Source organism: Thamnophis sirtalis, unplaced genomic scaffold (genome assembly GCF_051295495.1).
Source record: "Thamnophis sirtalis isolate CommonGarterSnake01/CBP01778 unplaced genomic scaffold, rThaSir2_p1.2 scaffold_2, whole genome shotgun sequence".
In the NCBI taxonomy this organism is placed as follows: Eukaryota; Metazoa; Chordata; class Lepidosauria; order Squamata; family Natricidae; genus Thamnophis; species Thamnophis sirtalis.
This window is the reverse complement of record NW_028261382.1, coordinates 55224017-55237107: the sequence shown is the minus strand read 5'-3', so window position 1 is coordinate 55237107 and position 13091 is coordinate 55224017. Positions and strand designations below refer to the sequence as shown.

Genomic DNA, 13091 nt, shown 5'->3' with positions numbered 1-13091 from the left:
AACTGGATAGGTGGAACTGCCAGCATGGCACTGGGAGATTGGACCATGTGATGGATTGGTGGGTGTGGGGGCAAGATCTTGAACTTTCAATGGGTTGGGGAAAACCGGGAAGCTTTCAGATTTGGGTTTTCCCAGATGTAACAACATGGCTCTCTTAATCAATTGGAACTTTGAGCAATACTTCGCCTTGGACTCTGATTTACATTTGGATACTATTTCGAACCATGACACTACCCATATTTTGACATGGTATAAGTACCTTTCCCAGTAATACATCTTCCAAGTTCACTGAGGATTTCTCTGCGCTCCTTCACACTAGAGGTGGTTACTTTCACTGCAAATCTCTTCAGTGTTTCCGAAACCTAAACAGATGTTTAGAGATTTGGGGTAGGGGAAGAGAAGATCATTCCTGTGAGGCCTCTTTTGGAGATGCAAAAGATAATCCAAATAATCCAGTAAAAATCATCAACTATGCCTGTGTTCAACAGCGAACAAAGGGCAGAAAGCACAACTCCATGACACAGCCCTTTCACCAGTTCCAAGAAGACTACACACTCATTTGCACTGCTCAGGAGATCCTTTCAAAATAAAATATAAAAAGAATGTGCAAAGCTATGTCTCTTGAAAGATACAATTTCAGCTTTCCCTCAATTCTGCTGAATCTTGTATTTCATGTTTTTTTTTAGCTAAACAATAGAGTTGTGAGAAACTTTGGCTTGGCCAAATCAAATGACAGAATGCAAGATTGAATTGACGCTTGGTAAAGACTTTGGGATAATTATTCATTTATTGGCCATCCATCTCGTTGCACTGAATGGTAAATAAAGCCCATGAGCTGGACTTCTGCAGCATGTGAAGATGAAGAATTGCCTGCTGACAATTTTGTGTATCATATGAACATGACTTAAAACAACGTCTCTTGAAATATAATTGCAGCTGTGCCTCAACTCTGCTAAATCTCCTATTTCATGCTTTTTTAGCTAAACAATAGAACTTTGAGAAACTTTTGATTTCCTATTGTTTTGCCCAAATTGAATTATAGAACAAAAGGTTGGGTTGATAAAGAAAAATAAAATAGAATACATTCATCAAGATTCACTAAACCACCGTGTTACCCACTTAACGACGGCGGGGGATTCGCTTAACAAACGCAGCCAGGAAAGTCATAAAATGGGGCGGGGGAAACTCTCCCTGAACAGATTTCTCGCTTAGCGACGTGATTTTTTTGTGGGGGTTCAGACTGCGGTCGTTAAAGCGAGGACTACCTGTCCTGCTTTTGCACCCAAGGATTTCACAGCCTGAAAAAAGCCCCGTAGAAGGTCCTCCCCGCCGACTTTTGAGCCCCAGCCGCTGCCCCGGGCTTGTTGTTGACTACAAAACCCATCTTCCTCCCGACGGCTACCCCGAAGCCCTGGCTGGGAACCATGGGGTTCCTGAGGAAAGAGCTGGGGTCCATAGAGAGAGAAAGAGAGGCTCCTGGCGCTCCTCCGCAACCCGCGCGGAGCCTCCTACAACCGGCCCAAGAGCGGCGCCGGGAACGCCGACGGAGGAGACGCGTCTTCTCGCCCGAGGAAGAGAGCCGAGCCGGGCGACGGGCGGCTTCTCGGGCCGCCTTGGCCGGCTTCTCTGTTACTTTAGTCCCGCTCCGGCCTTCGGCAAGCGCTCACCTGCGTGTCAGCCGCCATCACGCCGGCTCCGCCCGGAAACTGTTTAGCTTCACTTCCGGCGCAGGGTGATGGCGTCACGAAACGCGCACACGAAGAGGGGAGGGAAACCTTCCATAGTTGGAAGGCACGTGGAGCCCGAGCGCGCCTGCGCGTTGAGGCTCCCTTTGGGAGCGATGCGCATCTAATGGGAATTGTGTTCTTCCACCATTCTTTTATTTCATCCCTTCTTCTCCTTTCCCTTCTTTTTATTCGCATTTATTTCACTTATTAATGAGCCTCATTGGATTTTCCCCAATTCTAATCATGGCACCCATTTCCAGACTTCCCATTAATTCATAGCATGGTCTTTATTATCATTGTACAAAATAAATACACCAAAATTGGTTTTTCTCCAGGTTCAAAAACAGTATTTTAAAATACAGATTGTTGGCTATCTTAAAGGTGCTTTTTTTTCCCCCCCTCCAAGAGGCAACTGGACTTTCTGGGGTTTTTTCTTTGAAGACATTTTGCTTTGCATCCAAGAAGCCTCCTCGACTCTGACTGGAGTAAGAGATCTGAAGAAGCTCCTTCGATGAGAAGCAAAATATCTTCAAAGAAATTTAAAAAAACCAGAAAGTCCAATTGCCTGTTGGAAAAAAAAGCACTTTTGGGACAACTATGACCTTGGAGACTTTCTTTTAAATATACTTTTTATTGCTTACATATATATTGAAGAGTGTAATTGTCCTGGCATTTCACTTGCCATAAAACAATTCTACTTTAAACAGTGCTAGTGTTGTAGTTATTTTTGACTGTCATATTCTACAAGAGTGTTTCTCAACCCTGGCGACTTTAAGTCCTATGGACTTCCAACTCCCAGAATTCCCCAGCCATGTGGCTGGGGGATTCTGGGAGTTGACAGACTTAAAGTTGCCAAGGTTGAGAAACACTGTTTGCTGGCTGTTTTGGGACTCAAAATGGCCTGAAAACAGCCATGCACAGGGATTTGGTTCCAAAGAAGTTCGCCATCACTGACCTAACCCGATTCTTTCACATTCCAACTCCTACCTGTGTTTCTAACCATTGGTAGAATCTGTTCCATGTAGCAGTGTTCCATATCTCCTTTATCTTTTATTTTCAGCGTTAAGTCTATCCGTTTCCGCACAGACCACTATCTTATCGTCTCCTCCTCTGAAGGGGTGTTTTCGCTCTCCCACTGCTGCGCATACGCAATTGTATATTTCAAGAGGCAGCTTTAGGCCATGTTCATACGACATGCAAAATTGTCAGTAGGCAACATTTATCTTCGTAAGCTACAGAAGCCCAGCTCATGGGACTTTTATTTACCCTTTAATATGCCTCGCAACGAGATGGGCGGGCAATAAATTTAATAAATAAAATGCTTCGTGCAAATGTTGTCCTGTTATAACCTTGACCACACACCATACAATTGTATAGGGATTATTATTCCTATTGCTTCCAGGAACGGAGGTCTGAAGTGAAGTGATTCTAAAAAAAATATTTAATTCTATTAAATTCTATTTAATTTTTTTTAAACTTTTGAATTATGTGTTTCTTTTAATGTTGTACGCCGCCCTGAGTCCTTGGGAGAAGGGCGGCATATAAATCTAATATACCTAAACCTAATTAGATTTCTGATTGCCATATTTTAATTGCATTGTAAAGTTGAACCATTTCAAAATCTGGAATAGCAATATAGCAATAGCAGTAGACTTATATACCGCTTCATAGGCCTTTCAGGCCTCTCTAAGCGGTTTACAGAGAGTCAGCCTCTTGCCCCGAACAATCCGGGTCCTCATTTTACCCACCTCGGAAGGATGGAAGGCTGAGTCAACCCTGAGCCGGTGAGATTTGAACCGCTGAACTGCTGATCTAGCAGTCAGTCTGCAGTGCTGCATTTAACCACTGCGCCACCTCGGCTCTTAATTAAGGTTAACGATGTTGCCTATGTAATGAAGGAGGACTACTCTACTGCGAAAGGACTGAAATAGTACCGCAGTTGTCTGCTAACTCGGGCAAAATTAATTCGGACAACTCAAGCCAGCAGTTTCCAGAGGATGTAGTAAAGAAGTATACTTTTTATTTCTTTCTTTTGAATTTTCACTCCACTCGGCCGAGGACAGGTGGTGGTTTAGTCAAAGAGCCCAAAGCCCATGTCTTCGTCAGATTCTTCGGATTCTTCCTTGACCTCTTCTTTTGGCGCAGCTGCTGCAGCAGGAGCGGCTGTTTCGGTCACTACCGGGACAGCAGTGGCAAAAGCTGAGGGATCAGCCAGGAAGGCCTTCACCTGCAAGGGAGGGAGGGGGGAATAATATTTTCAGTCGTGTTTCAAGTGCCAAAACATCCCTGCAGAGCTGGCCGTTTTCTGCTTTCCCGGACCGTCCGCAGAAATGTCGAAAAAGGGCTTATGGGGACTGAACCCAAAGGAATAAAAGCCAACAGGAGACTGGAAACTAGGCTCAGTAAACTTGTCAAGTCCTCAACTTACAACGGTTTGTGTCCGTTTTTGCAGCAAGGTTATTATCCTGAAGAGCACAGTGGACCTTATTTGCAAAAAGTAGCGTCTACAATCACTTTCAATGCAGGCTGATCGGCCTACAGTAGTGGCCAATTGCTTTGCTTACCATCTCATACACCTATTTTATTTTACCATAACCCTACTTTTCTTTCTTTTTCTTCCTCCCTCCCTTCTCTACTTTCTTCTTCCCTCCTCTCCTTTCAGTTTTCTTCTTCCCCTTCCTCTCCCCCACTCCTCTAATTCCCCTTCCACCCTTCTCTCCTACTCTTATTTCTCTTCCCTGTCTTCCTCTCTTTTCCTCTCTCCTCTTTCTACCTATCCTCTCTTCCTTCAGCGGGCCAGTTTCTGGCAGGTCTGGATGTGTGTGTGTGAGGATTGGGGACCCTTGCCTTAAACAACTCACCTTTTCAGCTAATGGGAAAGAGTAGTTGGTCTCCACAGCCACAGCCAGGACTCGCTTGTACCCATTGATGATGGAGTGGGGCAGGGAGGCCACAGTAGGGTAGCCGATCTGCAGGCAAACGCTGGCAACGTTACGGACGCCCTAAAGGGGACGAAAGATACAGGTTGCAAAAAAATCCCATTCACAGGACGAGAGTTCAGCTGCTTTCGGTCTGCCCTCCTAACCTCCACAGACTGCTACAGTTCACCTTAGTGTCACATACAGTTCAATCTTTTAATTATCGGTTGGTACAATGGGAGGAGGGGGGCCGTCTGGGTTGTTGAAAATTCGAGGATTATTCTAAGAGATGTCCCCAACAATTGAACTGGGGGACCAAGCCTTATCTTAGCCCTCTTTCTGTCACTCCTATTCGTCCCTGGATTAAGGCAATTGGAAGGAGGGAGAGAGGGTTGAAGTTATTGTCTCTGGATGTTGCTAGGCAGTTTTAGCAATAGCAATAGCAGTTCGACTTATATACCGCTTCATAGGGCTTTCAGCCCTCTCTAAGCGGTTTACAGAGTCAGCATATTGCCCCCAACAACAATCCGGGTCCTCATTTTACCCACCTCGGAAGGATGGAAGGCTGAGTCAACCTTGAGCCAGTGAGATTTGAACTGCAGAACTGCAGTCAGCTGAAGTAGCCTGCAGTGCTGCATTTAACCACGGCGCCACCTCGGCTCATAGCATAGTTTTGAAATTAAGCTACAGACATGAGACTGCAGTAATCTAGCCCTGGGAGAATTATTCCCCAAAGCATTAGAAGGCAGGACAAGGAAGAATGGGTGGAAATTAATCAAGGAGAGAATGAACCTGGAATTAAGGAGAAACTTCACAACAGGACAATTAACCAGTGGGACAGCTTGCCACCAGAAGTTGTTGGTTGCTCCATCACTGGAGGTTTTTAAAGAAGAGACTAGAGAGCCACTTGTCTGAAATGGTATGGGTTCTCCTGCTTGAGCAGGGGGCTGGACTAGACCACCTCCAGGATCCCTTCCAGCTTTATTCTATTCATCTCACTTTTTTAAAAAAAAAAAAAGTACCTCATTGACCTCTTATTCAGTCTTGCCTGTTCTTCCCTAAATTGGATCCACTTCAACTATGGAAAGTCTCCATAATGGTTACGCCAGCTAGGAAATTTTGAGGGTGCTCTCTGAACTGGGTGGCCTTTTTGCAGACGTTTCATTACCGAACTAGGTAATATCATCAGTGGTAGTAGCCCTACTGAAGATGTTACCTAGCTTGGTAAAGTCTGCAAGGAAAGCACCAAGCTCAGGGAGCACCAAGAACCCCACAGTCATCCTCTTCCCACTTCCTCCTCCTCTTCCCTCTCTGCAAACCCCACTCCACTTCTAACACTGATGTTGTTACCTAGTTGGGTAATGAAACATCTGCAAGAAAACCACCCAGCTCAACGGGCACCAAGGAGCCCACAATTCAATCCTGAACTACCAATATTCTTTTCCGCAGGATGTTTTGAGATTGAAACGATCATCAGAGCCGAGGTGGCGCAGTGGTTAAATGCAGCACTGCAGGCTACTTCAGCTGACTGCTAGTTCTGCTGTTCAAATCTCACCAGCTCAGGGTTGACTCAGCCTTCCATCCTTCCGAGGTGGGTAAAATGAGGACCCGGATTGCAATATGCTGACTCTGTAAACCGCTTAGAGGGCTGAAAGCCCTATGAAGCGGTATATAAGTCTAACTGCTATTGCTATCTCAGAAGGGATCCAAAGTTGGAGGAGACCTCCCAGATCGGATAACGTTCACCCCTTCATCTTGGAACTCAAGGCATTGGCAAATTAAATTAACCAGAAACCGGACATAATCAAGACAGGTAAAAATTCTCCCCCAAGTTTTCTCCGCCACCCTGTTCTCTTCCTCAGCTACTTGCTTGTAAACCCTCACAAAGGCCACGACACAAACAGGACACGTCCTCAAAGTCGGGGAACCTCGCTTACTTCCAGAAAGCGCTTGTGCAAAGTTTCCTCGGTGATATCCAGAACCTCCGGGTTGTAAATGCTGCCATTGTCAAACACTTGCTGGATGATGAGCCCAAAGGAGAAGGGAGAGATGTTCAACATGTTCAGCAGAGTGGCTTCGCTGGCGCCCACTTTGTCTCCGGTTTTGATCAGCTGCACGTCGCTCTAAGAAACGAGAAAGGAATAAAAGGGAGGGATCAGAAGAAGAAAAAAAACAGGGCCATTTCACAAAGCCACATCATCTTGACAACATATTATCATGGGCCTATGACAACTTGTCGCGCACATCCAACTCGATATGACTTAATATCAAAGAAATGTTGAGAAATATGCAAGGAGGAGGGACAGAATAGGTGAATGACAAAAATCAGCCAGCTTGCAACAAAATTAAGTTGTTGAATTGTCCCGTGGCAGGTTTTCCGATGGTGAGTTTCCAAAGAAGCTAAACCACAAGCTGGATTGGCTTCCCGACCAGGTGATTCACTTAATGTCCGAGGAAAGGTTTTTAAAAATGACACAGCTCACCGAAGAATTGGGATTTGGGTTCCTCTCAATCGGATCTCGTGCCTAAGGGAGGGCTAGAATTCCCAAGTCTTTCGGTTTCCAGCAAAACCGGGTATCCCAGTGGGCTCTTTAACTCAGGACTCACCAAGATTTCAATGGTGCCTCTGGAGATCTTGGTGGTGATGCCCAAAGCTTGGAAGAAAGAGGTCTTCTCGGGACCCAGGCCGGTGTTTTGAGCTGGCACAAGGACATCACAGGGAGCAATTGCTCCAGCTCTGGCAGCAGCTGGCACCTAGAGAGAGAGAGGAAAAAAAGAACCCGCAAATATTCAACCTCAGCTCGGCGACACCAAGAAAAGCGTGAACCATTTCGGTACCCAGCTTCCATTTACCTTGTTGGCCAAGAGCATATCCCGGATTTCGGTCAGATCCTCCTTGGTGAACACAAAGCCCACATTCCCACGGATGTGAGACAGCAGCCTATAAAAAAAAACATAGACAGTGTGATTTCGTTCCATCAAGCAACTGTCAGACCTGAAAATCCTGTTTGGCATAGAGCATTCAGGCCTGCCTCATTTATTGCTGTGGTAAACTGGGAGGGGGGGGGGTTGTATGGGAGATATGTAGCCATAACAACATTCTTTCTCAGAAAGTCAAGGTCATCTGGCATGTCGTTTTGGATGGTGCCCGATTGGATCATATGATGGACATGTGGGTGAAAAACTGGCAATTTTTTTGCTCAATATTGCCCCCCCTCCCCCCAGGAGGCACTCTGTAAGCCTCCTAAAAGCTATGCTTGCCTTTTTTTGACAATAGCTCAGAAGGGCAGCTTCATTCAGTCAGAAGCATCGGAGTCAAAGGGAAGGCAGGTCTGTTTGCTAAATTCTGGTTTTGCAACAAAGATTGCCACGATTCACTCAGGTTAAGCCAATACAGGCTGACAGAAAAAAATCGGGATTGGCGGGTGCTTCACAGAAGTGAAACTCAGGAGACTTACTTACAAGGGGAGTCAAGTTTATGTCTGGGCGGAAACTACTTTGTGAGCAGAAAATTACCATATTTTTCGGAATATAAGACGCATCCCCCACCCAAAAAGAGGGTGAAAATCTGGGTGGGTCTTATACACCGAATACAGCATTTTTGGAGCTACTTGAAGCAAAGGTTGAGAACCACAGTGTGAAAACATTCGAGAGCCTCAGAAGCTTTGGAATACTAACTTTTCCAGAGCAGGGTTGTTTTCCAGATGGCCTCGGATGGCCTTACGCATCATGGTATTCTTCCCCATGAGGACAACGGCCTTCCCGCGCAGGGACATCCGGATTTGCTGCATTTGCTTGGAGCCCACATTGTCTGCTCCCACAATGAAACATTTTGGATAATCGTCCAGGAGTTGCTAAAGGAAGGAATAAAACAGTTATTACTGTAACACGCTCTACATGGGGCTGCCCTTGAAGAGTGTTCGCAGACTTCAGCTGGTCCAGAACGCAGCCACGCGAGCGATTGTGGGTGCACCCAGGTACACCCACATCACACCTATCCTCCGCGAGCTGCACTGGCTACTCATTAGTCTCCGGACCCGCTTCAAAGTGCTGGTCGTTACCTATAAAGCCCTACATGGCATCGGACCTGGGTACCTGAGAGACCGCCTCCTGCCAATTACCTCCCATAGACCGATTAGATCTCACAGATTAGGCCTCTTCTGGATTCCATCAGCTAGCCAGTGTCGACTGTCGACCCCCCGGGGGAGGGCCTTCTCTGTTGCAGCTCCAGCCCTCTGGAACGACCTCCCCATGGAGATCCGGACCCTTACTACCCTCCCAGCCTTCCGCAAAGCCGTTAAGTCCTGGCTGCTCCAGCAGGCCGGGGGACTTTCAAAATATCCAGCCCCACGGAAACTGTGACTGTTGTGGATTTTAAAGTATTGTTTTGTTTATTTATCCCCTCCCTTGTTTATTGTTCTTCGGGAGTGGGCGGCATACAAGACCAATAAACAAACAAACAAACAATGGCTTTTGGGTGGTCATTTTTCAAAACGAGCAGGCAAACTTCAAAGGGAACCAATTCAACCGGTTTTGATTCTTGGAAGGAGAAAGGTGGAATGGCATTATTCCAGTTCAGGGGGAAATTGTAGGAATGTCCCACAAAAATATAATTTGCATTTTCTTGTATTCCTTTTTTTTTTTTTACTCTTTTCTAACATATGACAATACAGGTCCATATTACAGATCCTTTGGATCTGATATGGCCTAATGGATAATCCACAATGTATCATTATTATTATTATTACTATGTGCCATTTTGTGTGTGTGTCTGTGTGTGTATAAGATGATGTATTATAAAATGGTATATATAAAAATAGTGGTACATGCATATGTGTGTATATATACATACATACACCACTATTTTTATATATACCATTTTATAATACACCATTTTATTTGTATGTATTTATTATATATATATAATGGTAGATATAAAATAAATATACCATTTTATTTTATCTATGCCATTTGATTTTACCTACACCATTTTATCTATGCCATTTGATTTTTATTCATTATATATATATACAATTTTATAAAAACATACAATTTTACTTTTTACCTATACTTTTATGTTTTTTTATTTTATACATTTTATCCAAACCACTTCGTTTTTTTTATTTTATCTATACCATTTCATCTATATACCATTTTATTTCCTTTCTTGGATTAACCCTATCAAAGCGCAAAGCTCCAGAAACAAATCATTACTAAAATTTCATTAAAAAACAATTTAAAATGGAATCGGATAAAATACGATTTAAAATAGAACTGGAATAAAATGGAATTGGAATAAAATTATTTTCTTGAATCGGCGGTTCGAATCCCTAGTACAGGTCTCCTGCGTGAGCAGGGGGTTGGACTAGATGACCTCCAAGGTCCCTTCCAACTCTTGTTACTGTTGTTATTTTTCTACTCCTTGGCTGATCATACCAAGGAAATAAACAAGAAGGAAGGGGGGGTCTGCCCTCCCAGGCACAGTTGCCCCCCTGCCCCGCAGCCAGGCGCTCTGCACATGCTCAGGAGCGCCCCCGCCCAGACTTACGATGATCTTGAGGAAGTAGTTGGACTTCCACGTGGCTCGGTCTTCCCTGGGCATCGTGGTGTCCCAAGGATCGCGCGGCGGGGCGGCGGTTTAAAGACAGCGGCGTTCTCTGGAGAAAGGAGACAAAACAAAGGAAAAATCAGGCCCGGCCGGAGTAGGCCGCGAAGCCTGCCGCTCGCGTAGCCCTGTAGCGACAACCTACCTCACGAGGCCTCCGTGGAAGAAAAGGAGTGGCGCCAGTCCCGCCGCTCCCTTTTATACCCAGGACGCCGCGACCAATCAGGGGGGCTGCCTCTGCCGGGCCTCGCCTTTTCCCTCCACGGATTGGACGAGCCGCGGAAAAGGAGGAGAAAGAGGAGGAGCGAGGTAAGGTCCACCCCTCGCGGTGAACCACCCCATAGGCTGGCTGGGACGGTCACTCAAAGGAAGGGTTCTTTTGATTTGAATGAATTGGGAGGTTGGGAAAACTTTGCTGTCAACTTTCAATGCAGGCTAATCGGCCAAAATTGTGGAAACCTTTTAGGAAAAGTGTATTTTCTAAAACTACCTAATAACACCACTTCTTTCGGAGTAGTACCATAAGATTATATATCAATGGAAAGATAATTGAATCAAGAATGTAATGCAATAACCTTTATGCATTGCTTTTTCTCCCTTTATTTATTTATCAGCACAAATACAACAAATATATAAAATACAAATACAACATATATATGTTTTTTTATTTGTGCTGATAAATAAATAAAGGGAGACTAGTATAGATCTATTTCAAGCTATTTAGCTCTCATCAGCTAGCCATACCCTTACTGGGATTTGAACCTGGGCTATATTACATACTAGGCAGACATCTTAGCCATTAGGCCACAGGCTCTTATCCGTTATCAGCAAAGCCAGGGTGAAAGGTATCTATTAGATTTTTACAACCCCTGGTAAGCCCCAATTATGGGAGGAAGCTAACTGCTTCCATCATCTGTCAATCTTTCATTCATCTGTCCATCATCTGTCAATATTTATCAGCACAAATAAAAAAACACAAATGTAACAAAGGCAACAGTAAAAATATTGGGTTTCTGTCGTGATGGACTCTTGTGACGAGCCGATTGACAGATGATGGAAGCAGTTAGCTTCCTCCCATAATTGGGGCTTACCAGGGGTTGTAAAAATCATATATATATATATATATATATATATATATATATATATATATATATATATGTATGTATGTATGTATGTATGTATGTATGTATGTGTGTATATATATATATATATGTATGTATGTATGTATGTGTGTGTGTGTGTGTATGTGTGTGTGTGTATATATATATATATATATATATATATATATATATATATATATATATATATATATATATATATATAAACAAGATTGTGATTATAAATTTATAGAGTTGTTGCAAAATGAAATTGCGATGTAAAATGAAGAAAATTGCATCCTAAAAATATTTCTTTAAAAAAAAAATGAAATTTCCTTGCTTACAGCTCTCATACAGCTGATCCAGAGTTTGGCGGTTTGGAAAAGTGTTGTTTCGGTTGGAAAAGCTGGTTTCGTTTTGTTTTTTTCTAACCCCATAGATGAGCGGAGGAGCAAGAATTCAGGATGCAAATAAATTTAATAGATAACTAAGAAATAAAATATCCTAGGGATCAGTGATGGGTTAGGGATCCCGGTGGAAGCGGTACGGTGCAACGGGGCCTCGCGGCCTCCACATAAACACACGCACCGCCCCTCACCTCCCAGCCACTCTTCACCTGCCCACCCGGGCTCCTTTAAGGCTCCAATAGGAAGCAGTTACCTGAGGATCCTTAGCTCCTGCGACGCCTCCACGACGCTCCAGCTGCTTGGCGGAGCATCGCGCAGACGCCATACGCTGTGGGAGCGTGCGCAGATGGCCTGTTTCCTTCAAATACAGGTAAGGAACGAGTGCGGGCGAGTGGGCCCTCTAGAGCACTGTACCGGAATAGTTCCAAGCAGAGGGAAGACCTGCGGGAGTGCAAGACCAGGTGCCGGCGCCTGGAGGCTCAGCGGGCTGAGATGGTCAGCCAGTTCCAGGCCATGATGCAGTCCCACCGGAACGAGGCCCTCCGGCTCTTCCCTACCAGTGGTGCTTCCCTCCAGCCTTCGCCCAAAGCCCCCCACTAGGAGGCTGAAGCAGACCCCAAGTCAGAATTTCTGCCCCCTTCCAACCCACACAAAAAGACCCCTAAAACAGGAGACCCTCTGCAGCAACACAAGCGTTCATTGCACGTATCCGTCCCAGGGGCCGTAGTTTGAGGACCCGATTTAGCACAATATCAAAAATGCAAAGTATGTGCTAGATTTTAAAGTGACATGACGGCACTTGTATACTGTTGCTCTTTAATTCCACTGTAAAAATAGGACAAGCTGAATATATTAATAGATTGTAGAAATACACCGAAGGGAGGAGTAGAGGGATAGAAGAAAGAGGGGTAGCGAGGGTGGGAGAGAGGACTGGAGGGAGGGGGAGAAGGAAGGGAGGGAGTGTATCGGGAGAGAGGAGTGGTAGAGGGGGAGGGGAAGTAGGGTAGAGGGGAATGATGGAGGGAAGAAGGGAAGTTGGAGGGGGGTGAAAGAAAGGGTGTATGGAGGGTCGAAGAGGTACATTGGGTTTCTATTTTGGGGGGTATTGTCAACAAGAGGAATGGCTGTGTTTATTGTTTAATGTTATATGGCCCCGGTTATGCACAGTATATATGTGACTGTACGAAAATGAAATGGAAAATAAAAACACATTTAATTTAAAAAAAAATGCAAATAATTTTTCCGCGGACCACCCAAATTTTCTCGCGAACCCCCAGTGGTCTACGGACCACCAGTTGGGGGGACTGCTGTTCTAAGCCACAAACAACACCCCAAGC

The 13091-nt window shown here is 44.8% G+C and overlaps 2 protein-coding genes across 2 annotated transcripts in view; both read right to left on the bottom strand.

The window, feature by feature from the left end:
- Positions 1-1722, bottom strand: part of GCN1 (GCN1 activator of EIF2AK4) — an 87585-nt gene extending 85863 nt beyond the window's left edge. The window contains exons 1-2 of the mRNA XM_087705643.1: positions 1668-1722; positions 260-362 (exon numbers count right to left, since the gene is read on the bottom strand). Of these exons, the coding sequence (XP_087561769.1) occupies positions 260-362; positions 1668-1685 (121 nt within the window). The 5' untranslated portion in view covers positions 1686-1722. The remainder of the gene's footprint in view (positions 1-259; positions 363-1667) is intronic.
- A 2003-nt stretch (positions 1723-3725) lies between these two features.
- Positions 3726-10524, bottom strand: RPLP0 (ribosomal protein lateral stalk subunit P0). Its single transcript, XM_014069508.2, has 8 exons — positions 10396-10524; positions 10194-10302; positions 8324-8499; positions 7499-7586; positions 7253-7399; positions 6583-6768; positions 4589-4729; positions 3726-3954 (listed from the first exon to the last, which is right to left on the bottom strand). Exons 2-8 carry the CDS (start codon positions 10245-10247, stop codon positions 3799-3801), a joined length of 948 nt encoding a protein of 315 aa, XP_013924983.2. The 5' UTR covers positions 10248-10302; positions 10396-10524; the 3' UTR covers positions 3726-3798.
- Between the last annotated feature and the right edge of the window lie 2567 nt (positions 10525-13091).